Raw genomic sequence first — 27,343 nt, forward strand, 5'->3', positions numbered from 1 at the left:
TTGTCAGCCATATTGGCTTCCTTCTGTGCCGTGAAGTTCTGTGGGCAGATCAGGTTCGATGGGGCCCTAATAGCTTCCCTCTCGTTCCTAAATTTATGAACCTTGGCGGCGAGGACATTATTCTTAGTGTAACTTGATGAACGCCATTCGAAGATAACATTTTTAGCTTTTTCCAAAGTTTATTGGCCTTCAGAGAACCCGTTCCTTACAAATCATCCCAACAATGCCTCAGAGAATTGTTTAATGCTTTCCCTTCCCCCCTCCCCCCCTCTCCCTAGCTTGGAGATTTATCACGAGGATCTTAAAATGCTTGTGTTTGTCAGCTGTTTGTTTGTGTGTGTGTCGCAAAAAATGTGTTGTGGCTCTCACAAACAGATAAATGGCTGACAAACACAGGAAGCCGTGATTAAGAGCTCCAAGAGGGTCCAACGGGGGAGAGGGTCTGGGGTTGCCGTGGGGTTGTCAAATCTGAGCCACAGTAAATCTTCGGGGACATGATCAGGTGTCGTTTATCCTGGTCGGATTAGGATGGAATATAATTGTCCCTCTGGAAAATGATTGACCGTCAATCTAATGGAGAGGTAGTGCCTTGAGTCGTACACTCCGCCTCCCTTTAACACGCCAGGCTCAGGGAACAGCGAGTGAGCAAATGGCCCCCCTTTCGATCCCGAAAGACTTCTATCTCTTCACTCGCGTCCTCTTCCTTCAACCTCCTAACACGCTTGGGTTCTGCTTTCATTCTGCCCGTGGGAGGCAGCGGGGATTAAGGACCGGCGCTGGTTAGGGATAAGGGAAAAACCTCAACCGAGATCAAATGAGCCAAATGAACAGGTGCAAATCGGTCCGAGGCAAAGAGCATGTACTCGCGCGTTCAAAAACGTCCCATTACGTGCCACTCGGCAACGATATTCCAATATTCAGCAAGGGTTTGGCTGTTCATTCTGAACAGTAGCCAGTGATTGACGCCGATCGCTAATTCCCTCCGAAAGAACGAATCAATCGATAAAATAATAATAGGCTGGTCACTCAATCCACGACTGTTTGCGAGGCACTGCTGTGCTCACAAAATACACAGTCGCTTCACTTCACACTATATCCTGCGAAGTGTTTTGAGACGGCCACATTAAAGGCGCTGTATCAAATATAAGGCTATTATAATAATAATAATAATCCTTGCGCTTGATACCGCGACTCACCATGTCGCCGAGACGTCTCAAAGCGCTTTACTTCGCAGGATACGCTGTCAAGTGAATTGACTGGGTATTTTGTGGGTGAAACGCGGACAGCCGATCGCGCACAGCAGCGTACCCGCAAACAGCCTTGGATTGAGGGACTAAATTATTATTATTATTATTTTTTTGAAGGGATTATTACCCCCGGAAAAGCCATCCGCCAATCGACTAACAACCGGGTTCCTACTGACTGACTGCGTGTGCGCGTGTGTGTGTGTGTGTGTGTGTGTGTGCGTGTGTGTGGGGGGGGGTTAAGGAAACTTGCCTAAGGTTTCGCCCTGACCTGTCGCGCCCGGGAATCGAACCCGGGTCCTCTGGCTCGCTGACCCCTGACACAATCGATAATCAAAATACTTTGTCCTGACAAACGAAGGCAAAGCTTTAAAAGCTTTACGTCTCTTACGTGGTCTTCTGTGCCAGGTCTCTCGACAATCACTTGTGGCAGCGGCAGGAGGCTGGGCGAGGCTGGCAGCACCCCCACCACAGACACCACTCCGTTCTGGTCCACCGCGCTGTGCTTTTTCTTCTTGCCGTTGAGGGCGAGGGTGGGGGTGGCGGGCACGGACCTCTGGCTTGCCCAGCTGTGGGTGCTGTTAGTCCTGTTCAGCAGGGGCGGGCACAGAGACCCCCGGCGGCTCCCCGCGTCCTCGAAGGCGCTGCCCTCGTCTCCGCCGAACTCGCTCTCGGAGCCCAGGTCAGCGGGCTGCGGCGGGAACCGGAATATGCTTCCTCTTCGAGGCCGGTGGTGGTTCGAGAAGATCAGAGGAGCCGTGAGAGGCTGCGAGAGAGACTCAGTCATAATGAATCTGTGTGTGTGTGTGTCTGTATGTGTTGTGTATATGTGTGTGTGTATGTGTGTGTGTATATGTGTGTGTGTGTGTTGTGTGTGCGTGTATGTATGTGTGCGTGTGTGCGCATGCGTGTGTATGTGTGCTTGCGTGTATATGTGTGTGTATGTATGTGTGTTGTGTATGTGTATGTATGTGCGTGCGTGCGTGTGGGGGCGCGGAAGTTCTCATTGTAATTACAAGAGGTCTCACCGTCAAAATAACAGGGGGTCTCAGTGTTATAATAGGAGGCGTAGCCACACTGATGGGTTCTGGCCATTATAACTATATTACTGTTATTTTGTGGCTCTATTATTTTATTGCGATTATTCTATCAATGTTATATCATATTGTTTGCCATGTTTACATCCATGTTAATTACTATTTCATTATGTTATTAATATTCATAGATCACCTTCCGCGGGAGACTTTCCACTGAGGTTGACCTGAAGGCCCTTTCCTCGTCCATGCTCTCCTCTAACCTTCCCAGGAACTTCCCTTTCTTGGTCTTGTGGCTCTTGGGGTCTTTGGCGTTCCTTGCGCTCAAATGGGACCTCTCCGAGGAGCTTCTCGACATGGTCTCGTTTGCCAGGCCGCTCAAAATCTGCCAGGTTAAAAACAAAAATAATAACAATACTGGCGTCTGACCCGGAGCCTTATCACGTCTTCGAAATGTCTCAAAGCGCTTCGCAGGATACACCGTGCGGTGAATTGGCTGCGGATTTCGTGGGCGAAACCCGGCAGCCAATTAAGCCCACAAACAGTCGTGGCTTGTGGGGGCGCTGAGGGCTGGGGGCGGGGGGTGGGGTGGGGAGGTGGGGTGGTGGTGGCCAGAGATGGACCCTACCTGCTCCTCCTGTTCCTGCTGCCTCCGAAGCTGCTCCATGGTCTTCTGGAACTCCTTCTCCTTCTGCTCGTTCTCCGCGATGGTGGCCTGGTTCTGCTCGTCGTAAGCCATGGCCACGACGGCCAGGATCAGGTTGATCAGGTAGAAGGAGCCGAGGAAGATCACCACCACGAAGAAGATCATGTAGGTCTTTCCAGCCGAGCGTAGGGTCTGCAGGTCAACGACGGCAACAAATTACACTTGTGCAGTCAAACTGCACCCTCGCTTACAGGACCCAGGGGAGGGGAGGGGGAAGGGTGGTGGTGGGGGGGGGGTGGAGGGGGAATACTCAGTCTATTGGGAGGCACATACCTGCTGATAGAGATTCTCCCAGAAATCCTGGGTCATCAGTCGGAACAGAGACAGGAAAGCCCAACCAAACGTGTCAAAGCTGGTGTAGTCGTAGTTTGGGTTCCTCCCCGCCTTCAGGCACGCGAAGCCTTCAGGGCACTTCCTGTAGGAGCGAGTGACGTTTACTCAAGAAAAAAAAATGCAGTCCTGCCCGAAATCCCTTCACCGATATAAGAATCGCAACGCCCGCAAATACGCAGTCAATTTGCAAATAGTAGTGACGGGGTGTTGTGTACGGAGTGTCTACAAAGTCCTGTTAACCCCATGTTTTATTCAGGACAAGTTAGACTGGATTTAGACGTCCAGAGGGGATCAGTGTGTGTGTGTGCGTGTGCGTGTGAATGGGTGTCTGAGTGTAAATGTGTGTGACTGTGTGTGTGTGATTGTGTGAGTGCGATTGTGTGTGTGTGTGCGTGAGCGCAAGTGTGTGTGACTGTGTGTGTGTGTGTGAGTGCCATAATAATAGTAATCCTTGTATTTGATATAGCGCTTTTCACATCTTCTCGACGTCTCAAAGCGCTTCACAGAACACACTGTAAAGTGAATTGACTGTATATTTGTGGGCGAACGCGGCAGCCAATTGCGCACAGCAATGCCCCACAAACAGTCGTGGATTGAAAATGACCGATTTATTATTGTGTTTTGTTTTGGAGGGATTATTATTCAGGGGTGAAAACAGAACAGTTTCGCTCGGGTGAAATTTCACGCACTGATCGACTCTGAGAAGCCTGAAATTCCACCTAATCTTAGCCTGCGATCGATCTTAGAAGTCCCACGGATGCACACTCCATCCTCCACCTCGCTGAGCCAACCCGAAGCCTTGGGAGTCTTGTTTGACCCTCAACTCTCCTTTCTACCCCCCCCCCCACCGTCACCCGACCTCCGCCATTGCCTCACCCCTCAAACCCTCGTCCAGGCCATTCATCACATCAACTACCACCACCGAGGCTCCCCTAACCCAACTCAACAAGACACCTCGGTTCCCGACTGTCTCAGTGAGGTTGAGTCAAAACAAAAGAGTCAAACATCTTCCAGAGACGCAGTTACATGTCTCACTGTTAAAAATAACGTCAATCTTGCCACTCGAAAGCTCCTCCGCAAAGTGGTCTCTGCTGAAAGTACCATTAGGACCGGCTTCCACTTATCTGGTTCGAAGCTACAGACAGTTCCAGCCGCACCTAGTCATTACGGCGCCTGCAGGGAGCTTATAATCACCATGACAACGCTAGCTCGGAGGAGGTTTCTTGTGCGTTGGGATGGCTTTGCTTTGCCCAGTCAGTTTCCGGGTCGGTTGGAGCTTGGGAGCGTGTGGAAATCCCACACTGAGAAACAGCCACCCAGACCGACACTCCAGCCCCAGGGATGGGGTGGGAGGTGGGTGGGAGGTGGGTGGGAGGTGGGGTGGGAGGTGGGTGGGAGGTGGGTGGATGTCACAAGTGAGACGTTAAACCCAGGCCCCGTCTGTGCCTGTTCAGGTGGACGTTAAAGATCCCGTGACCCTGTTCGAAAAGAGAAGGGAGTTTCTCACTCTCTTTCTCTCTTGCTCTCTCCCGACAACTTGGCCAGTTGTCCACGGCTGTTTGTGGGGCTCTGCTGTGGAGTATGAACACTGGTTGGCCTGTTTCCGCGCTGTACATTCTTTGTAAGCTTTGTTGCATCCACCTCAACATTTCCTTATCCACACTGAGGCAGGTCCCCGTGAGGGTGGATGGTAGACTCTGCGCTCTACGCCGTCTGTTGAGTGGTTACGTAATTCCCATTGGGATGACAATTCAAACATCTGCCGTTCCTGCATTAAATTGTGTCGTACGTGACACACTTAAGAGACAATAAAGCAAATTAAACGGTCTTCGAAATGAGTCTCATTTAGGAAACATCTCCCAAACTCCCTCACACAAATGCTCCCATCAATAATTTAATCGCTGGCCCCAAACTCTTCAGGCTTGTAAATTGCTGCTGATAAATAAATAAAATAACCAAATGGTAACAAAGCCTTGGGAGGACGTCTCAACCCTCTTCGCAAGAAACGCTGTGAAGTGTAGTGACTGTGCGTTTTTGCAGCCAATTTGCCCCGCGGCAGTGTCGCTCAAACAGCTATTAAGTGGCCAATTTTATCTGGGGGATTGTTGGCCAGGATGCCGGGAGGAACTCCCTTCCCTTTTCAAACAGTGAAGCATAGAATAACGTCTCAGAGCTTTACATTCCTTTAAAACGATGGGGTGGGGGGGGGGGGTTCGATGGAGTGAATAGTCGGGAGGACGTCTCAAGGCGCTAAGGTTTTGCTCCCTGATTTTAATAGTCCTCGTACTTGATAGAGCGCCTTATCACGTCACTCAGACGTCTCCAAGCGCTTCGGGGAATTATACTGTAAAGGGAATTAGTCGTAAAATTTGTGGGAGAAACTTGCGTAACGTTTCGCCCGGGCATCGAACCGGGGGGCCCTCGCTTACCTATCTTACCCCACTTACCTATCCCTAGTGAGAGCGCTAAACCATCACTTGTTGGCAGCCACTCTCTGTTATTTTCCTGACGTAGAGCTAAAAATATCAAGCCCATCACTCGCCCTGAACTTTGACTCACACCCAGTGCGCTGTGCATTGCTCTCTCCTCCTGCGAGCGAGTGGGGGTGGGGGGGGGGGGGAGGAGAGAGAGAGAGAGACAGAAAGAGGAAGCTCTACACAAACCAATGGTGAAGCCCATTGACCCTACTCTGCCTCTTAACAGCTTGATCACGGATTGTTCTGATGTCAATGAGTCAGTCTGCCGGTGACTCACTCACTTAACGACCGAAAGAGGAGGGTTGGGTGGGGGGGTGGCGGTGGGGAGAGTTAGATCCTGCGTTTAGAATTCAAAGCCATTTCCTCGCACCTCCTGGAGTTTCGCATCAATGCCTATCGTATAAAGATTCCTCTTTAGCCACCGCCACTTAACCTCACGGGAGCAGTTCCCGCGGTGTAGCGTATGCTGCGAAGCGCTTTGAGACGTTTCAACGACGCGATAAGGCGCTGTATCAAATGCAAGAGACTTCACACTCGGCTACGGGATTTTACAGAAGGAGAAATTAACAGCACGAAAGGCATTCAGACTAGTACTTGCCTCTTAGAAAGAGCAGTCAGTTTAGTCCCGATTTATTACCTTCCCTCCCCTATCCCCCACACACGGAGACGCAAACCCTTTTATGTTTTTCCCTTTCAGATATTTGTCTAATTCCCTCTTAAAAGCTTTTATGGACTCGAAATCAACCACAATCCCACGAAGGGCTTTCCGCATCCTGTGTGTGTAAAAAAAAACACAAACTCTCTCCTTTGACTCTTCTGCTAATTATTTTCAATCAATGTTGTCTCGTGACCAAGTCGCAGACCGGTGGGAATCATTTCTCCTCGCTTACATTATTTATTTACCTATCCGTCTATTTTAGGCGAAGATACATTTATTAGAACTTCACTCAACCTTCTCCTTCTGCTGCGCACAAGAGTAAGAGAAGTCGCGCACAGGAAATGTCCCACAAACAGCCATAAAGTGAACGATCAGTTTTATCGGGGGGTGGGGCTGGAGGTGGGTGGAATGCACTCCCTTTTCTTTTCACTGAGGGATCTTTAATGCATAATTGAACAGGCCACAGATGGGACCTGGGGGGTAGGGAATCATCACACTCAGCTCCTGTTAACCCTACAAGTCAAAGCCCTAATGGTCCTAGTTGGGCAAGCAGTGGGAAAGCTTGGCCAGACATTGATATTAATGGCAAGCTGTAGGGTTTTAGCTGGTTAGACACCAGCAGTTGCCCCCAACGCACACTCTGGGCTCACCGCCCCCACCTCCTCAAGCCTTGGCTCTCGCCAACCTGCGCTTAATACTCTCTGGAATTAGGTAAGCAGGGGACGTCCCTCCAGGGAGAGAGACAGAGAGAGAGAGCGCATTCTAGTCCAACAACCTATCTCTGGGATGTCCACGTGTAGGTGGGAGGCAGGGAATTCTCAGCTGGGTTTGGAGACTCTTAAGCAACGGTGACGGGTTTCCGCGTGTGTCAGACACCCGGCCGATCCAGACAAAAAAGTTTAACGCCTCTTCCAAAGGACGGCATCTCAGTATTGGAGCATCAGCCTGGACTGTGAGATCAATACAACACACCTTAACATTTCTATAATGCCTTTGATGTCAGGAGGACGTCTCAAGTTACTTCCACGTCGAGACATGGGGCTTCAACCCCCAACCTTCTGACTCAGAGGAGAGAGTGCAGCGGCTGCAGTTGCCTCCAATTATTCACTGTAACATAGTCCTGAGCTTTCGGAAGCTACATTCGGTCACAAATCATACGGGTACTGCGATTAGATTATGGCGCCAATAGAGTCCTGAAATTGCGCTTAGTCCAAGATCACATTTGTCTCCAATTTAAGAGGTTTGCAAAATTCTCAGACTCAGTCTTGATTCAGAGGCCGGTGCCTCTCTCTCTCTCTCTCTCTCTCAGCTGTAGAAAACAGGGTGTCGAAGGAACAGCGAATTGCTGCGTTTCGCCCACAAAATATACAGTCAATTCACTTTACAGTGTATCCTGTGAAGCGCTTTGAGACGTCTCAATGATGTGATGAGGCATTGCATCAAATGCAAGGATTATTATTATTATTATTATAATACCCTCGTGTTTCAGTTTCATTTCACCAACAAATGGGGAACAAGCTTATTAATATCCACCCCATTGAACACCATCATTTAAACATCAGATCCCTTCTCAATCATCTCATCTCCAGGGGGAAAAAAATTCAGGCTTTTCTTGATCATATCCTCTCATCCCTGGTCACATCACAGTAAATCTACTCCGCATAAACCCTCCCCCCAGCCTCCCCACTTCGGAGGAAATGTTGGGGCGGGGGGGGGGGGGGGGGAGGGAAATATGAAATACGAAGCTGCATTTCACAAGCCACAGAGATAATTACACGTGACATCAAGCCATCCGAGCACTTACCCAGTATCTGAGTTGTTTCCGCAAATCAAGGCATCCTTATCTCCATCGCGATGGAAGTAGTTTTCTAGATATTAAGGAAAAAAATGGCAGTCAGTACATGGGATGCCTCCAACTCACATCCCAATATAAGGAGCTGGAGCACGATTAGGGAAACAGAGAGCAATTCCTTTCTGATACACCAAACCTCAAGGACAAATGGGCAAAGGAGGTAGACGAGGTACTGGGAGCAAGGATTACTCCCATTCCATTAACCCTGCAAAGCCAAAGCCCTAAACCCCAGGTTTCCATTAACAACAATCATAATCATTGCAGTCACAATCCACTGCCTCGTTTCGCCCCACACAAAATACACAGTCAATTCACTTTACAGTGTATCCTGTGAAGCGCTTTGAGACGTCTCGAAGACGTGATAAGGCGCTGCATCAAATGCGAGGATTATTATTATATTCACTCTGCAAGTCAAAGCCCGATCGGGGTAGGGTGTTCCGAGTTAGAAACTATGATGAAACTCCCTTCAGATCCGTTCAGAAGAAATTCCTCCTCCTCTCCCCCTCTTCCTCCCCCCACGGGATAATATTTTCCGGATAAGGAATTTACCGCAGCTCAATATGTAAAAGCCCAGCGATCACACAGCTGGTTTGGAGCCACCTGGTCTGCCTCCCCTTCCACTGAGGTACAGAAGTGATATGAGGGCACAGGCTGCTTGACCCACAAAGCCCTTTCCTTCTCAGCCAGACCCACTTTCCCCGAGGTCACCCCGGGCGGGAGCGAGGACGGAGAGGAGGGGGGGTGGGGTTTGGGGGTCAGGGATGAGAGGTGGTGGGGGTGTTGATTGACAGCCAGAGTCTCGGCAATATTGAGACAATTACACTATTGGTCGGGGCAGAAAACACTCGACGAGGTAAACTCCGTTGTGGAAACAGATTAAGAACGTTTTGATAAGGCTCCAATTCAAACGGTAATCCGCTGATTTATCATAAAGCTTTCGCTGGTGGATCAGAATACATCATCTCCGCCGGGCTCCCAGCGTATCAGGACATTTATTTCTGTCCGCAAAGGGAGCATCAGATTGAAGTCATCTTCTCCCGCTTCCGAATCTACTTTGTTTCCCTTTCCTCCAATGATCCTTGCAATTTCCGCACAGCGCCTTATCGCGTCGTTGAGACGTCTCGAAGCGCTTCGCAGGACGTCCTGTAAAAGGGTAACTGGCTGCATGTTTTGCGGGCCAAACGCGGCAGCCACTTGCGCACAGCAGCGTTCCCCGCAAACTGTCGTGGATTGAGCGACCAATAGCATTTTTTTTTGTTGTTTGGAGGGATTATCAATCGCGGAAACTTGGCTAATGTTTTACCCTGGAATCCAACCTGGGTCCTCTCGCTCTAACTCAATACGCCACAGGACTCCACGTAGAATATTACAGCACGGAAAGAGACCATTTGACCCAACTAGTCCACACACCACACAAGTCGCTATCCCACCGATTCCCTTCTCCTACACCCCTCTATCCCCCCCTCCTCCAACAACTCCTCTCTATTCCCCTCTCCTTTCCCTTCACCTTTAACGAGTTTAATCGCTCTGGGACGCTACCCCGAGTGAGGGGCGGTGGGGGGGGGGCGCTATATAAATGCAACTTGTTGTTGAATTTCTGCTTCATCCATAGCCTCAGCCCCAGCACATTCTCACCACCCTCCAGGTAAAAAAAAAAGGTTTCCACCTAAACTCCCTGTTAAATCTGCCGCTGTCTGTTTTAAATCGGTTGAGGGACGTGCGCAGCAAGAAAAAAAGGAAGCAGATTACAAGTTCAAAACATCAGGCGAGCGGAATCCAAGGAACGCAAAGCGAAACGAAAAAAATGAAGGCCTTTAAAGTTCGGACATATGCTATGATCAACTCAGTCCTCCATGACAGGTCAAGGACACGGAGCAATAATCATGCCAGAAGCTTAACAAGAGCGGAGGGTTGAGTCATTTTTTTTGCTCTCGGTCGGCAGCAGTCAACAGAGTATCATCTGTGCATCCTATCATTTTAAAGACCTCTCCCAGGTCACCACTACTCTCCTTAGGGGACAAATTCCGTGCAGTAGTGGGTGAATGATGTTGAACCTGAACGTTATGATTTCCAGTCACACTCGCGCCTCCCTCAAGGTGTTGGGTGTTACCCTTATCCCCAAGTCTCAACTTTCCTTTACAGCCAGGCTCGGCTGTTTACTATTATTATCAATAATAATTATTACCATAATATGTCGTATGTCGTAGAGCACCGTCCATGGTGGGAGGATGTCTCAAACGCTCTTGGCAGGATTTTTTTTTACTGAGAAGCGAAGTGACTATGCTATATACGCGCACACAAAATGGTTTGGGGGGTGAAAGGCAGTTTGGGGCTGCCAGAGGGGGAGGCAGTAGTTGCGGAGATCTGGGGATGTGGAGGTCATCGTTGGGGGGTGGGGGGAGTGGGGGAGGGTGATTGGGGAGTGAGGGGAACCTCAATGGGGGTGGGGGTGAGGGGAGGGGAGTTCTCTGGGCGCTTATAACAGGATAACGCGGGGCGGATTTTTGCACAGTCACACCGTGGGAGTCTCCTGGTCTCCTGGACGTTGTGGTCGGGTAGAGAAGACCTCTCGAGGTCTAGCGATACCCTAATGCTTCCCCCACCCCCCCTCCCCCCCGTTCTAACCGAGACTGAGTGAAACAGAAGCCAGGCATTTTTGGACGGCAACTCCAGAGAGCTCGCCTGGCAAGCGAGAGGACCTGAGTTCGATTCCCGGGCAGGGCAAAAACCTGAGGCAAGTTTCCTTATATTTTAGTGAGCGAGTGTCAGGATTCAGACCTCTGGAAGCGCACACATGTTCTCAAGAAGCTAGTTATTTCGGCTCTGTCTGTGCCTCTCTCTCTCTCTCTCTCTCTCCCTTTCTCTCCCTCTCTCTTTTCCTCCCTCTTTCTACCTTCACAAATCCTCTTAAAAACATATATCTCTCCAACATTGTGGTCAACATCCTTAAATCTCCTTCTCCCCCGCTCGATGATATTACTTTTCCGCTAAGTGGTTTGACTCATCCAACATCGAAGGCACTCCATTAGTGCAGACTGCTGCTTCTGAGGGAGGATTAGGGCCGTCACAGTCTATCTATGCAGCGCTGTAGACTCTGAGACTCTACCCTGTGTGAGGGGGTGCTGTGTAAATGCAATTTGTTGCTGTTGTTACTTGTCCCCTCTCCGTGTCCTCCGTTCCACCATCGGCGGCCGTGTTTTCAGCCGCTAGGCTCCGAAACTCTTGGACTCTCTCCATCAATCCCTCCACCTTGCCCCTCCAATGCCACAAGTTTTCCCGGTATCCAGGTCAACAATTCCCAAGATAAAAGCAGACGTTCCCTGCACGGGCTATTTGTGGTGACCGTGCGCAAATCGGCTGGTGCGTTCGCTTGCAATATACACAGTCACTGCACTTTACGGTATATCCTGCGAAGCGCTTTGAGACATCTCGATGTGGGTGACATCAGATGCAAGGAATATTATTATTATTATTATTATTATTAACGTGGTTCATGGCGCTCGCTCACTCGGATTAATGATGAACTCCTCATAGGTCTCGTTCCAAGGCCAGGAGATGTTCTGGTTGGGGTCCAGTTTGGTGTTGTTGACTATGGTCCAGTCCCGCACACACTTCTGTCTCAGGTTCCCCATGAAGAGCTGGAGGCCGATCAGGGCAAAGACACTTAAGCAGAAGACGGTGAGAATCATCACGTCAGCCAGTTTCCTCACCGACTGAATCAAAGCCCCCACAATGGTCTTCAAACCTGGGGTGAGGAGCACAGGGTCATCAATCAGGTAAGGGAAAAGCAACAACAACAACAACAACAACAAGGCTGGAGTCCTGTAGCTCAGTGGTTAGAGTCCTCGCCTCGCAAGCGAGAGGACCCGGGTTCGATTCCCGTACAGGTCGGGGTGAAATATTGGACAAGTTTCCTCACTCCACACACACACACACACACAATCCTCTGTTTACCAGCAATAAGTAGGAACCCGGTTGATAGTTGATTGGCGGATCAAATTCTGGGGGTAATAAACCCTCCAAAAAATAATAATTTGGTCACTTGGTGTTGTGGTATATCCTGTGAAGCGTTTTGAGACGTCTCAATGATAAGGCGCTATATCAAATGCAAGGATTATTATTATTATTTTATTATTATTATTATTATTAAACAGCGATGGCCTTCTCTGAATCTGTTAAAAACCCTCTGTCCCCCATTTATCTATCTCTAATTCCCAGTTGAAGACACAGTTCACCCACACCCTAAGACTTGAATGAGATGAGGGAGGGTGTGGGGTGAGAGGAGGGTGGGGGTGAGGGAAGGAGGGTGGGGGTGAGAGGAGGGTGGGGGTGAGAAGAGGGTGGGAGTGAGGGAAGGGGGGTGGGGGCAAGGGCAAGGGAACAAGTTGGAGGGACACCAGGATGGAGTTCCAAGGAGTGGGGACAGAAAGGCTGAAAGCTCACCCACTATAAACGGGGGGGGGGGGGGGGGGGCGACATTATTGATGTAAACTGTGTTATATTGTGCGCCATATTATACTATATTGTCCCTGCAAGACTGCACCCCTCGGCCTCTGACCCTCCACTGTGTCTCTACCCTTCACCACAGGCTCGATGGAATAAATCGGAGGCAGCCAACGCGCTTTCCAGAAATTTTATATAGATTTCATTGTTTCCTATTGGATTAACTTGGTTTGTTTTCAGCTCGACAGGCCATGTGGACTCTGCTTTATCGCATCGCGACTGGCTGTAATGAGATTCCCCTGGCGTGCCAAACACCGCTGGCCTTTCTCACCACTCCCCCACTCCCTTCCCCCTTCCCCCCACCCCCACTCTTCCCCTCCCTCCCATCTCTTAACCCCCGGAGGACCACATTTCTCCAGCACCTGGTTGGATGTCTGACCCACTCAGAAACGTGTGGCCTTTTGGTTTGGAGAGTCTCCCGAGACAATTGGCAGAGAGTTTGCAGGGATGTGGGGGAAATCGGCAGGGGTGTGTATGGGGAAAGAGCGGGGTGGGGGGGGAAGGAAGGGGGAAGAGTGGGACTGATTGGGTAGCTCTTCCAGAGAGCTGGCACAGGCACGATGGGATGAATGGCCTCCTTCAGTGCTGTAATGTTCTATGAGTTACACACTTGCAGGAACATCCTCTCTCTCTCTCTCTCTCTCTCTCCCCTGGAGGGACGCACCCAGCTCTCACCTAATCCTAGGCTTGTGGTGGGGGGGGGGTGGGTACGGGTGGGGGAGAGCCAGAGCGTGCGTTAGGGGGTAGCTGTTGGGAGATAACCAGCTAAAACCGCCGCTGAAAGAACTGGTTTATTTCACTGATTCAGGGCTTATTTCCTGCCGTTTAATCAGATCTTTATTCTGGTCTGTTTCTTGATCCTGTCGTCAAGGAAACACCATGCTAGTTAATCATCAGCGGTCGCGAATACTTTGTGTTCAGACAGCCTTGTTGTCTGGCACACTTGGAAACCCATCACTGCGCTTCGAGACTCTCCAAACTACTGAGGATCCCAATCACAGAACCATAGAATTATACAGAAACACAGAGAGAGAGAGAGAGAGAGAGGCCATTCGGCCCATCGTGTCTGTGCCAGTGCTTTGAAAAGAACATTCCAATTCAATCCCGCTCCCCCCCCCCCCCCCACCCCCTCTGCCCCCGCGCTCTAAAGGGTAGCGTCTACTGATGAAACGTCTCAAACGTCTCTTCTCAGGTAATTGCTGTCGGGTGCAGTGACTGGTTGCTCTGTCAGCCGTCACCCCAGCCAATTTACGTCTCGCCAACGTCCCCACGCACAGCCAAATTGTGACACTCTCGCCTCGAGACGCCAGTGCAGTGTTGGGGGGAGGGCCTTGCAACGTCAGAGGTGCCGTCCCTTTGCCCGAGACGTTAAACCCCCAACCACATGATACTGCGGGACCTCAGTTTAACATCTCATCCGAAGGACGGCACATCTGATCCCCCGCCACCCCACCACCCCCACTCACACACACACACACACACACACAAACATCCCCTCCTCCCCTCCCCACACAGCACTGGAGTGGTGGGCGTAGATTAACAGAACTGAACATTGGATTAGCGTCACTTGTCCAACTTAAATTATAACATTGACCCTTTGTCCCCTCAGTTTTTCTTGTTTTGTTTGAAAAGCCAAACCTATGAGTCTAAAGTATTACTGTAGAGCTGTCTGTCTGTGTCTGTCTGTGTCTGTCTGTCTGTCTGTCTGTCATTACAAATAAATCTGTTCTGAAATTAAGGACACCTGTAATTACCTCCGTAACCATTGCGCTCACACAGGATTCCCAGCATAACACACGCAATGCATAACACACGCATGCTTACACCTAAGTTGGTACATGGATTGCATGCCACACAGAACAGGCACGCATTTCCGCAACTCACATCATGCACGTGCTTTTACACGTGACTTTGCACAACCCGCATTCCAGATGCGCACACTTGCACAGGGTTTACCCAACTCGCTTAATGCCCCATTACCACATCGGCCGATTTGCAGGAAGAGTAACCACACAATGAGATTGTACATAGCCTGGCCAGTCCCCTCACACCTCCAGATCACCAGGAAAGAACCTCTCTCTCTCTCTCTCTCTCTATATATATTATTCTAACATTTTAAAAGGGATTGGAACAGTCAACCGGGAACCGTTCCTCCCAAGCACCGAAAGTAGAACAAGACGACAAGATTGCAAAGGGGCGATTTCAGGATAGACGTCTTTACCCAGAGCGTAATTAATGATTGGAACAGGGCTAACAGAAATGTTGGTCGAGGCCGGCACATTTTGGGGTTAAATAATAATGGTCCTTGCCCGTTTCCACAAATTCAGTCACATATCTGCAACAAGTGAAAGCCACGCAAACACACGCACGCGCGCACGCACACACACACACACACACACAACGCACACGCAGGGAAAGACACACAGAGACAACGATAAGAGTGGCATCAATAACAGTATTGACATTGGGGCCAAGCGTCAGCAATGGCAAAGGGAAGGGAGAGGGGAAAGGGAGAGGTCAGACTCACTTAATAGGCTATCGCGTCACAAGGCACTTACCTGGGATAACTGATATAGTTTTCAGAGCTCGTAACACCCTGAAAGTTCGAAGTGCTGAAACATTGCCTAGGTTTACAAACTCTGTTACATACCTGCAGAATCAAACCACAGTTATTTAGGAGCAGGAGAGCGACACGTTAGTTTTATGTACCTTTAGCGCGAACCGTACAGAACCAACGCCAGTCAGAACGCGCCCCGCTCCGCCACACATACAGGGAGTGAAGCAAGTGTCTGGCCTCGACCGGTCGGCTTCCTGCGTGCCCACAGCAAGTGACATCGGTACAGCCTACGCCTCAGCTGGAGCATGGCGTCCAATGCTGGGCACCGACACTTTAGGAAGGGTGACAAGGCCGTGTGTAGGGCGTGGAGGAGATTTATCAGAATGGTACCAGGGATGAGGGACTTCAGTTACGTGGAGAGACTGGAGAAACTGGGATGGTTCTCCTCAGAGCGGAGAAGGTTAAGGAGAGATTCAATAGAGGTGTTCAAAATTCTGAGGGGTTTCGATAAAGAGCAAATAAGGAGATACTGTTTCCACAGATTCAAGGTAATTGGCAAAAGAACCGGAGGGGAGATACCGAGAAATGTTTTTAAGCAGCGAGTTATTACGATCTGGTGGAAGCAGAATCAATAACAACTTTGAAAAAGGGAATTGGATATTTATTTCAAAACCAAAAAAAGACAATGTGCAACGGGCTGTGGGGAAAGGTCGGGGGAGCGGAACTGATTGGGTGGCACTTCCAAACAGCTGGCACAGGCACGATGGGCCAAATGGCCTCCTTCTGTGCTGCAATCTTCTATGATCCCATGAGCTTCCTGCGCTGCCCGCGTGCACTGTGTGGAAGTGGCATCGGCAGGAGGTCTCTGAGCGTAACGCACAGGAAGTGATGTCGGTGGCGACCTAGCGATCCAGAAGTGCGGCCATTTTCATAGCGCGTCCAATTATAACGCAGGGATCTGCGTTCTAACACAGTTGGTCTGCAGCGAGTGAAGGACTGGTGGGAGACAGCAAGTGTTTGAGTAACGGGCAGTATTCGACGGTGTGAAATGATTGCAATGAGGATTTTTTTTAGAAAAAGGTGATAAATTACAAATTTCTTACTATTCTCTCTTGGCCCAATACTGTGTCTCACACTTATCTCTCAGGAACACTCTCATGTTACTACCGTGTTACGAGCTCTGTGGAGGGCGCTGATGTCGATGTTCTTCTTGTTCCACATTAATCGAATGGGCGGCCTTTCTCAAGACCACAGTCAGTCCATTAGTCACCAAACCTGATGTTAACATTAGTTGCCAGGAAGTCTATGGTAGAATCGGCCCAGACACCAGCACTCCCTCCCTCAACTCACCATCAACGATGGAGCAATCAGTTTATCTGCCCCTACTCTCTGGACCTCCATCCCGGAATCCCTCTGACTCATTCCCTCCTTCCAGCTCTCAAGATCCACCTGTTTGACTGCGCTTTCGGTCATCTTTCCCCTCCCTACCTCCCTCAGTTTCCACCCCTAGTTCCAGAGCCAAGCCAGGATAGCTAAATAAGAACGAGGAGCCCTTATCTCCGGTTCTCATGAAAGGACATCGACCTGAAATGTTAAACCAATATTCATAGATGCTGCCTGACCTGTTGTGTGTTCCCAGCAACTTCTGTTTTTATTTCAGGATAATTGTCATTATTAGCACATCCTCCCACTATATAAACATCTATTGTATTTAAATTGTTATTGGTGTTCCAAATTAACTGCTAATTGCTGTTGCTGTTTTCCAAAAGTCCACACACGTGCGTAAGATTGGAAGGTGCACGTATCTGAGCTTAATTTCAAGCCCCAGAATAGAGATCAGACTTTACAAGAATAACCCTTGAAAGCCTCAACAGCGATGTAGTAAGAGAGGAAGCGAATCTGATTGCAGAAGAGGTGTCCGACAGAGTTGAGATGCAGAGGAGGAGAACATAAAGGTTCACCAGGAACATAGAAAGCACAAACACCACCACAGGGTGCCATTGTGTTCATCCGATTTGCTCCCTACCTCACCTCTTTCAAGTCCTGTCTCATCTTTGACCACCCTTCCTGCTCTCACCCCCAGTTCAGGTGCCGAGCCAGGATTGTTAAGTGCCTTTGGACTTCCTCCCGCCATTCTCCTTTGGTCAGCCGAGTGTCTAACACACGCTGAAACCTGTCAACGTGCTTTAGGGGAATGCAAACTAGATGGAGAGTTGTAGGCCATGTATGTAGACCACCTACATGTTGAAATTTCGCTGTGTCTGGAACGGAATGCGCTCTTTCTCTTCTGGAGGGATAAACCCTACTTACCTAATTCTGGAGAGTATTAGGCACAGCTTGCCGGTGCTAGGGGGACTCCAGCATGTGTGTTGGGGTAACTGTTGGGAGTCTAACCAGCTAAAAGTATGTTCCTGCTACTGAAGGCACTATTTGGCTTCTCCCCTGTTTAACCAGCTAAGACCACCTCACCATGGCTTGCTGGGTTAACGGGAGCCGAGTGGGAGTAATCCCCACTCCCAGTGAATGCTCTGGCCCTCTAAGTCCTACTGACAAGGCAGGCTGGACTGGCCTATCATCAGTAGTGACCTAGAGTACTGTGGACCACCTGGCTCAGGAGCTGGACTTCCGAGACCGCCACAGAGGGAGGACTCAATTGGGACATTCCGTTGCCAAACTCAGCTGCAAGGAGCCCTCCTCTCCTCCCCATGGAGGATAGTCACTCGCTGGTAGCACCACTGCATAAGAGGCGCTTTCCCTGAACTTAGATCAGAATGTGAAAGAGCAGTGGGGACACAGATAGACAGGAAGCACGGGATGGGGTTAGTTAGTTAGTTAGCTCTTGATAGAAAACCACTACTTACGCCATCAAAATAACACTGAAATCCAACCAATTCCACGGGTCTCGAAGAAAGGTGAATGGATCAACGCAGAATCCTCTCGCCAATATTTTTATCATTGATTCAAAAGTGTAAATGCCAGTGAACGTGTACCTGAGTGGAAAAAGCATTCGGAAAATAAAAGCCATCAAAGCAAGCTGATGGAGAGGGACAACTGGCAATGGGTTCCTGCACAGTACGTGAAACCTTTTCCTTCTCATGCCGTGTCTCAGGTCTTAAATGGGCAAGAAAGGGATTGGTGATAGGGAAGGACTTTTGTGGGTGAGATGGGGAAGCGTGTGCGAGCGTCAGCCTTACAATCACTGCAAGCCCCAACGACACGTTCGCGATGGAGCGGTCAGCCCGACCACCGATCAATGGACAGTGTCTCTGCGTTCGTCTTCAAAAGCATTACCTCTTGACAAGTCAATGAAAGGGAGGTGAGATCATGGAGCATTCTGTGTTATCCTGGTTTAGTGGCGGGGTGATTGATTTCTTTTTTCTCTCTCTCCATCACATCTCTCAACTGGGTCACAGAAGGCTTTAACTGTTTGCTCGCGGCACACAAGTCCAGTTCCCATTACCCGCTTTCCCCCGCCCTCCCACCCCCGCTCCCCCCACCCCTCGCACCCGATATTCAGGTCAGGATTTTGACGTGCCCGAGTTAAGTTGCAAGACAACCCCAACCTCTCCCCCCCCACCACCCCCAAAAACCCTCCCAGAGGATAGCGAAGGGTTGCAAGGTCACTTTAACTCAAAACTGTTGCAATGGCTGGTTCTACTGAAGTCAGGGATAACTGGAAGAACTTTGGATCTAAAGGTTCACAAAGGTTCCCACTCTTTGTAGACTAATCCATTACAGAATTAATTGCTATCAACATCTCCATTACTGTAGCATGCGACGACCAGACCAGAAGGGAAACTAGCTTGACCTTGGTCTTTTTCTGTCTGGCAATTCCCATGTTCCTAAGTGTTAACTTGTGGCTCTGGGCAGGGCTGGGGTGGAAGAAGGGTGGGGGGGAGGTGCGAGGGGAAGTGTGTGACATTTCGCGTCTGATTCCATGCGCTAATTGTCACATTGCAACTGTCATGCACGTACTGCAGTGAGAAAAATGACTTGCACCTCCTGGCTTTGGCACGAGCTGTGCTCAGATCACGCTACCGTTGTCTAATCAGTGCCTCCAATGTCATCGCGATGCTAACATTTCTCTCCCTGATAATATCTGCGTTCCCTTCAACATCTAGAAGTGGGTTGGCCTTTTCGAACTATTCATCTGAGTAGCCTGCAGCCACGTAGAATCGTACAGCGTGGAAGCGGGCCATTCAGCCCAACTAGTCCCTACCAGAGGTAGAAAGGAGCACAGCCCTCCATAGCATTGCTCCTCCCTACCTCTGAGATCTGCTAACTCCACACAGACCCACCTGCTCCCTCCATTCAGTGGGCTCTGTGTCCCCCCTGTCCAGTCTGTCCCACCCTCAGCGATCGGGCCTTCAGCATTTCTGTCCCCCCACCCTTTGGAAGTCCATCCCTCAAGTCCCTTCGTCTCGCCCCATTCCTTGCCTCCTTCAAGGCCAATCTCAAGACCCTCCTCTTCAACCACGCCTTCGGTCACCCTCCTACCCCCAAACTCCCTGCCCGCCTCCATCTCTATACCCCTCGGCTATTACCTCCCCTCTCCCACACTGACGCTATTTGCTTCAATCTACTAAGTGTGCCCTTGGTTGAGAGGTATGTTCGAGATTGATGTCTGAAGGGGATGGGTGTTTGGGTGGGAGGTGGGAATAGAAATGATTCTCGAGGTTCATCTCATGCGAAATCACAATGAACCCCTTTATTTTTCAGAGAAAATCACATTTCGGTTTCCTTTGGCGATGGGAAAATACACTGGACCCTTCATTAAAGGAATAGTGTGGGCGAACCTCTGGGAATGTCCAATTCACAGCAGTAATAATAACTCTTGCCTTTGATGCATCATCGTATCACGCTGTCGAGACGTCTCAAAGGGTTTTACAGAATTTTATTGATTGTGTATTTTGTAGGCAAACACGGCAGCCAATTTTGCGCACAGCAATGTCCCCACGAACAGCCGTGGAGGGAGTGACCAATTTATTCCTGGGGTTTGTCAGCCAAGAGGCCGGGAGAGAGAGAGAGAGAGAGAGAGAGAGAGAGAGAAAATCTCCCTGCTCTCACCCGCTCTCATAGTGTCGTGGGATATTTTAACATCCACCTGAACAGCCGCAGACAGGACCTCGGTTTAAAGTCTCATCCGAAAGTCTGCACCCCCGACAATATAGCACTCCACCCAGCACGGTAACGGAGTGACTGAGTCGAAGGTCCCAACGTGGTGAAGGGAGGGCGGGGAGGAGAAAGAAGGCCGTTTTTTTTAAAAACTTAAAACATCATTATTCTGTGTCACGTCGAGATGTGAAGTAACAACAGCAAAAGCTCACTGCGAGCAGGACGGGGGTTTCAAAGCAATTGGGGCTTCAAAAATATCATCGCGATAATCTCTGCATCTGATACAGCGCCTTGTTACGGCGACGAGGATATAGCGCAAAGGGGATTTCTGCGTATTTTTGTGGGCGTTTTGTGTGTTGTGCGTGTGCGGGGAGGTGGGTGGTGGGGAGTGGGGTGGGGGGGTGTTGGCTGGCGGGGGAGGAAATCAAGCGTGATTGTTTTCCATCCCTTTAATGAAACGTCAGGAAGAGGACACACTGTTTTATCTGAGTAATGAAGGAAGATTCAGCATTCCATGGTATCGGTGCGATGCACGGTAACAGCAGGTGCGTGGCGTAAAGCGAGTTCATGAGTTGAAGTGGACCCGTTAAAAGTGTTAACTTACTTGCTCTTACCGAGACTCACAAGGCAAGATACACCTGGTAAAGCATTTCACCGGGACAGACAGGGCACAGGTCAACAAGGTCAAGATTATTTTAAGGACGTGAGAGGGGAAATAGCATCAGAATAAATAACAGAGATTTTTTTTTAATTAAATAAAAAAGACTTGTTCAAGGAAAGCGTCGAAGACGCTTGGATACTCACTCAACATTCTTTGTCCACGGAGGGGGATCTGACATCGCCATGAATACACAGTTGGTCAAAATAGTGCACATAATGAATATACTGAATAACTTGAGGAGGGGGAGAGGGTTAAGGAGAACAGCACCCAGGGCTGTGCAACCAACAGCGAGTGTTGCTGGAGTTCAGACGTGTTGCAATTTCAACAGACACTCACGCACGTTTGCGCGCTCACCCGCTCTCACCTGTTCTCACCCGCACTCTAGCGCTCTCACCTGTTCTCACCCGCTCTCACCCGCTCTCACCTGTTCTCACCCGCACTCTAGCGCTCTCACCTGTTCTCACCCGCTCTCACCCGCTCTCACCTGCTCTCACCCGCACTCACGCGCTCTCACATGCTCTCAACCACTCTCACGGACACTCACGACCACTCATGAGCTCTCACCCGCTCTCACCCGCTCTCACACGCTCTCACCTGCTCTCACCCGCTCTCACGCACACTCATGCACACTCACGACCACTCATGCGCTCTCACCCGCTCTCACCCGCTCTCATCTGCTCTCACCTACTCTCACGCACACTCACGAACACTCACGACCACTCATGCGCTCTCACCCGCTCTCATGCGCTCTCACCTGCTCTCACGCACACTCACGAACACTCACGAACACTCACGACCACTCATGCGCTCTCACCCGCTCTCACCCGCTCTCACCCACACTCACGAACACTCACGCACACTCACGCGCTCTCACCCACTCTCACACACACTCACCCACTCTCACGCACACTCACGAACACTCACGCGCTCTCACCCACTCTCACACACACTCACCCTCTCTCACGCACTCTCACGCACTCACACTCAAACAGACACACAACCTCAACCTCACGGTAATAATAATAATTGTATCATCATAACATATTGGTAGAATTTTGGATCTGGATTGACCCGTTTCTTTTGCGAGGTCCAGAATTTTGGCAAATAATAAATAAACATAATAATAATAATAATAAATCTACATGGTCTGCGCTTCACAGGATTTACTGCAATAAATAGAGGCTGTGTAGTTTGAGGGTGAAACAATTTGAGGTGATCAATCAGCTTTATCCAGTTCCGGGGGGGGAATTGTTGGCCAGGAAAATAATAATAATAATAATAATAATATTAATAATCCTTGCATTTGTTCCAGCGCCTTATCACGTCTTTGAGACGTCTCAAAGCGCTTCATGGAATATCTCCCGTCTCCAGTCTCTGAACGCTCTGAAAGGCTAAGAAAATAGAGTAAATCTAGAACAGTCCAAAATCTCCCTCCCTCCCTCCTCCTCTCCCTCCCCCCATTCCGCACCCTACAAGAGGCCCTCGAGAGAGAGAGAGAAAGAGACAGGTTCAGAGACTTGACAAGAATAGGCCACGAATAGGCCTGTGTGACCCGCTCTGGCCGCTTTGCACTCTGCCCCAAGAGGAACGTCACCACAAGCCACAGACCTCAGCGCCGGGGGAACATCAGTCCCCGGTCACTCAGCGGACGCTATCAGCCCGATTAGCAGCTCTTAACACAACATGGAAACTTGTGACAGGCGACGACGTGGAATGTGATTTCGGGAAGTCAGAGGTGGTGTGGAGAGCTCTAAATGCCTGCAAACCCCACCCCCCCACCCACCCCCACCCCAACCACCAAACCCTACACCCCGCATGGCTCATTCCCCACCCCCCCCACCCCCTCACCCGCGCCTCACTCCCCCCCCATCACTCGAACCTTGACGTTCCCTAACAATCGCAGAGTTGTGTTTGTCACACGGCGGGGCTGGCAGAAGAATGCGGAATGCCTTGCGATAATATAAGCCATTGACACCGCACTTTATCGCCTCGTTGAAACATCTCAAAAGCGCATCGCAGGACATACTGTCCGGTCCAGTGCAGCGACTGCGGACGTCCTCAACCCAACGCGGCAGCCAATTTTGGACAAGGCAACGTCCTACAAACATCTCGGGAGTGAATTTCATACCGGGGGATTGTCAGCCGGGACCCAAGGAGAAACTCCCTCATTTTTTTTCGGTTTAACGTCTCATCCGAAGAGAACGGCACCTCCGGAAATGCAGCACACACCCCCTCCCGCCAAACCCCCCCCCCCACCCCAGCGTGGCTCTGAAACATAAACCTTCAACCCACAACTTTCTGACTCAGAAAGTGCGACCCACTGAGCCAGGCTGACACCTACTGTTGAAATCAATGCAGCATTTTTTGGAAACCCTTCTCTCTTTCTCTCTCTCTCTCTCTCTGCTCCTGTCACCTCCCCGTTACCGCACTGGAGCATCAGCTGAAACCAGCTCACAGTCTCAGGTTCACACTCTAATGGGGTGCTGGGTGATGGGAGGGTGGGGGGTGGGTGGTCCTCACTGTCGAAGGTGACGTCAATCATTAAATCAAGGACCCCATCTTGCCTGTTCCTGTGGACGTTAACGCTCCAATGACACCGTTCGAAAACAGAGGGGTTTATCCCCCCCCCGCCTGGTATGTTCCACATCACTTTCCCTCGCAACCCCCTCCCTCGCCTCCTTCAAGGCCCATCTCAAGACCCTCCTCTTCGACCAACGCCTTCGGTCACCCTCCTAACCCCCCCGCCCCCCCCACTCCCCCCCATCCTCCCTGACCTCCCATCCCTCCCTGATCCCAAGCCGCCAGCCCAGGTGTAAATCCCTGATCATCCAGGGCCTTGGCACGTAAAATGGCGCCACATCAGTATAATCTGTTGTCGTCCTAGCCCACAATCTCCCCGATAAAATTGATCATTCACTTCCTGGATGCTTGTGGGGCGTTGCCTCGTTCGCCCCCAAAAAAAACCCGCAGACACTGCACTGCATTCGGTCACTACACCGGGCAACATTCACCTGGGAAGCACTTTGAGAGGTGGCAATGTGGGGGAGGGGGGGAGGCGGGGGCGGGTGGGGTGGGTGGTGGGGGTGGGGGGCGCACGGGAGGTGGAGAGGAAGATAAGAGGAAGGTAAACAACGTCCTAAGATTCGCTCGTTCCCCTGTTGCTGTCGAACCAGTGACGGGGGAAAAAAAAATAGGTTTCCCAATCGACCTTTAGTGAGTTATATATAGAACAATAGAGGCACAGAAGTGAGTCACAAGACCGAACAGAAAAGAGCTCAGGTGTTTACAAAGAGCAGTGCACGTGAACCTCGAGGATGGGTGGGGGGGGAGGGTGGGGTGTTGTTTATTCATTTAAAATAAAAGGGGTTATCCTTGCAGGACACAAGCGGGGGTGCGGGGGAGAGGGTGTTTGAGGCGGAGGGGGAGGTAATGGGCTTAAGCCGCAGGTCGACTCGCTCTTCTCTGCTCTGCTCAGCTGTGTCCGCCCGGTGACCTGGACTGGGACAGCCTGACTCCCTGCTCTCAGCAGCTCAGCACGTTTCTCCTCCCTGAGCTCATCGCTAAAGATGTCAGCGCCACAAGCTGAGAGGGCGTTAAAGAGCCCATCCCCTCTCCGCCCCTCATTCTATTAGATCGCGGCTGATCCGTACCTCAACTCCAATTACCCGCCCCTCGCCCCATTCCCCCTCGTTACCCCGACCTGACATAAATTAGTTCGAAGAGGAAGGTTGTTGAGACGGGCCTTGAAGGAGGCAAGGGTATGGGGGGAGGGGGGGGGTTTTGGGGCGAGGGGAGGCGAATAGAGGGCGGACAGCAAGCATTCAGGCTTCGGGGAAGGCGGCTCAGAGGGGACCACACAGGGGTGGGACACTGCTACGTGCAAATTGGCTTTTGCCTACAAAAGCTCCACCCTCAACTGTCGGACATCAAGTCCTGGATGAGGGCAAATTTCCTACAGTTGAATGTGAACAAGACTGAGGCCCTCCTGATTGGCTCACACCATCGCTCCAGCACCTCAGGCTCTGGCAGCATCACCCTCCATGGTTGCTCACTGCAACTCACCAACTCACCAGCCATTCAGGAATCTGGGGGTCTTGTTCGACCCTCAACTGTCTTTTCTTCCCCATATCCAGAACTCTGCAGCCCACGTCCTCTCCTGCACCGAACTCCGTGATCCCATCTCCCCCACTCTCGCCCGACTCCATTGGCTCTCTATCCTTCAGAGGATCCAGCTGGTCCTCACCTACAAAGCCCTCCATGGCCTCACCCCACCATACCTCTGCGACCTCCCAACCCTAACTCCTGAAGAGCCTTTAGCCACTCTGCCCCCAAACTCTGGCACTCCATCCCCCAATCACTCCGCCTCGCCCCCTCCTTAGCCTCCTTCAAGTCCCGCCTCAAAACCCTCCTCTTCGACCGTGCCAGTGGGGGGGAGGCGAGTGGGAGCCCGAAGATGTGATAAGGCGTTGTATCAAATGCAAGGATTATTATTATCATATCGTTTGGAGCCGAAATTCGGGAGCCGCGCAGGCACACCGCTCGCTCTCGTGCGCTCAGATGTCTCTTAAGACCCCCCACCGCCCCCCCACCCACCCACCCTCGAGGGCCCAACAGCAAAAGGATATGAATGTACTAACGTTTTAATAGCTATCCTTCTAGTAAGGTGGAAAGGCGTCAGCATGTACAGTGCGGAGTTAGCGCTGAATCGGAAAATGGTCTTTCCTCTGTTCAGTACTATGAATGTCTGTAAGAGATAAGACAACGGACGTTAGGAGAGACGGACGCAGCAGCAAAACTCAAGCCAAACCTGGACGAATCGTTCGCAACTAGTTCCGCTCCCCGAGACCTCAGCCCTGCCCAGCCGCTACCCGCTGGCTCTCCGAGGCCCCCCACCCCCTCTCTCTATCTCTCTCTCTCTCTCTCTCTCTCTCTCCGCCTCACTCACCTCTCGCACGGAACCCCGAAAACATAGAAAACTGCTCGTTTTTGAGCAAACCTGCAGAGCTGGTCAGAAAAAAAGGCCACACTTCCTGTGTGCTCCCTCTGCAGAATCCCCCGCGTGTCAGAGACCGCGCGCGCACACGCACACCCGCATACGCGCATATGCACACACACCTGCACACACACACATGTGCACACACATACATAATATATACACGCATACACACACGTGCGCACACCCCCCCCGCATACATAGACACACACATACACATGCACACATGCGTGCACACACAAGCAGGCGCACAAATACATGATATATACACCCGCACATATACACACACCCACACTCACATACATAACATATACACCCATACACGCACATACACACGCGCGCGCGCCCGCACAAAAGGTTGTGAGGACGTGCTATGCCTAACCTAGCGTGGTGCCTGAGAGAGAAAAATATTAGCTTTTGTGGAGAGAAAATTAAGACAAATAACTAAAAAGGGGCCATTTAGAAATGGGAGTGGAGGTGGGGGGAGAGGGGGGGGGGGGAACGGGGGGAGAGGTGGTGGGCGGGAGGTGGGGGGAGGGGGCGGAGGTGGGTCTGAGGGGGTGGGTGGGGGAACAATGGACTGAATGGCCTCCTTTTCTGTAGCTTATCCCTCCTGCCTCTCCTCTCCCGCTTCCCTCCGCGACTCTCCAGAGACCCGGAGCCCGAATATCTGTGACGGATGTGTCCTGCGATTAGATGCATCTTATTCTCGGGCGTTTATGTAAAACAGAGCAATAATTGTCCCTAAACACCTGTGTTCCCCTCCCGCCCCCCATCCCTGACCCCACCCGGGCCTCTCCCCACCAGTTACATTTCTGCTATTTAAAAAATGGTGTCTTCGCAGCCGATTTCCCGCCGGTCGGTACTGGCACAAGGACTGGATGTTTCCCCGGCCCCGTGGGGCTTCCAGTTTACCGGCACTGCCATCTTCAACCCCACCGCCTTCTCCCCACGGGGAACAACCCCCCACTGTAAGACGGCTGGAATATTCCGGGACTATTATCCCTGTCGGGAGGAAGTCTCTCTGCAAATCTCTTTGGTCTCCCCTATCCCCAGAGAGTCGAGGGGCGGAAATATCAAACTGGTCGGGATATCAGGAGACGTGCGATAAAATGGCTGCCGGTGACGTCACTTCCTGTGTGCCGGAAGACGCCAAAGGAGAATAAAAATGGCTACCGATGATGTCACTTCCTGCACGTAGGAAGAGCCC

At 50.9% G+C, this 27,343-nt stretch overlaps 1 protein-coding gene across 1 annotated transcript in view; it reads right to left on the reverse strand.

Moving 5' to 3' along the window:
• The window catches only part of LOC103188289 (sodium channel protein type 4 subunit alpha B-like), a 77,831-nt gene that overhangs the window by 49,882 nt on the left and 606 nt on the right, over window positions 1-27,343 (reverse strand). The window contains exons 2-11 of the mRNA XM_042332523.1: window positions 25,766-25,884; window positions 21,284-21,373; window positions 18,226-18,354; window positions 15,366-15,457; window positions 11,813-12,049; window positions 8,257-8,320; window positions 3,258-3,399; window positions 2,907-3,116; window positions 2,475-2,663; window positions 1,636-2,010 (exon numbers count right to left, since the gene is read on the reverse strand). Coding sequence (XP_042188457.1) covers window positions 1,636-2,010; window positions 2,475-2,663; window positions 2,907-3,116; window positions 3,258-3,399; window positions 8,257-8,320; window positions 11,813-12,049; window positions 15,366-15,457; window positions 18,226-18,354; window positions 21,284-21,373; window positions 25,766-25,884 — 1,647 coding nt within the window. The remainder of the gene's footprint in view (window positions 1-1,635; window positions 2,011-2,474; window positions 2,664-2,906; window positions 3,117-3,257; window positions 3,400-8,256; window positions 8,321-11,812; window positions 12,050-15,365; window positions 15,458-18,225; window positions 18,355-21,283; window positions 21,374-25,765; window positions 25,885-27,343) is intronic.

The sequence above is a fragment of the Callorhinchus milii genome, unplaced genomic scaffold, assembly GCF_018977255.1.
Source record: "Callorhinchus milii isolate IMCB2004 unplaced genomic scaffold, IMCB_Cmil_1.0 Scaffold2, whole genome shotgun sequence".
In the NCBI taxonomy this organism is placed as follows: domain Eukaryota; kingdom Metazoa; phylum Chordata; class Chondrichthyes; order Chimaeriformes; family Callorhinchidae; genus Callorhinchus; species Callorhinchus milii.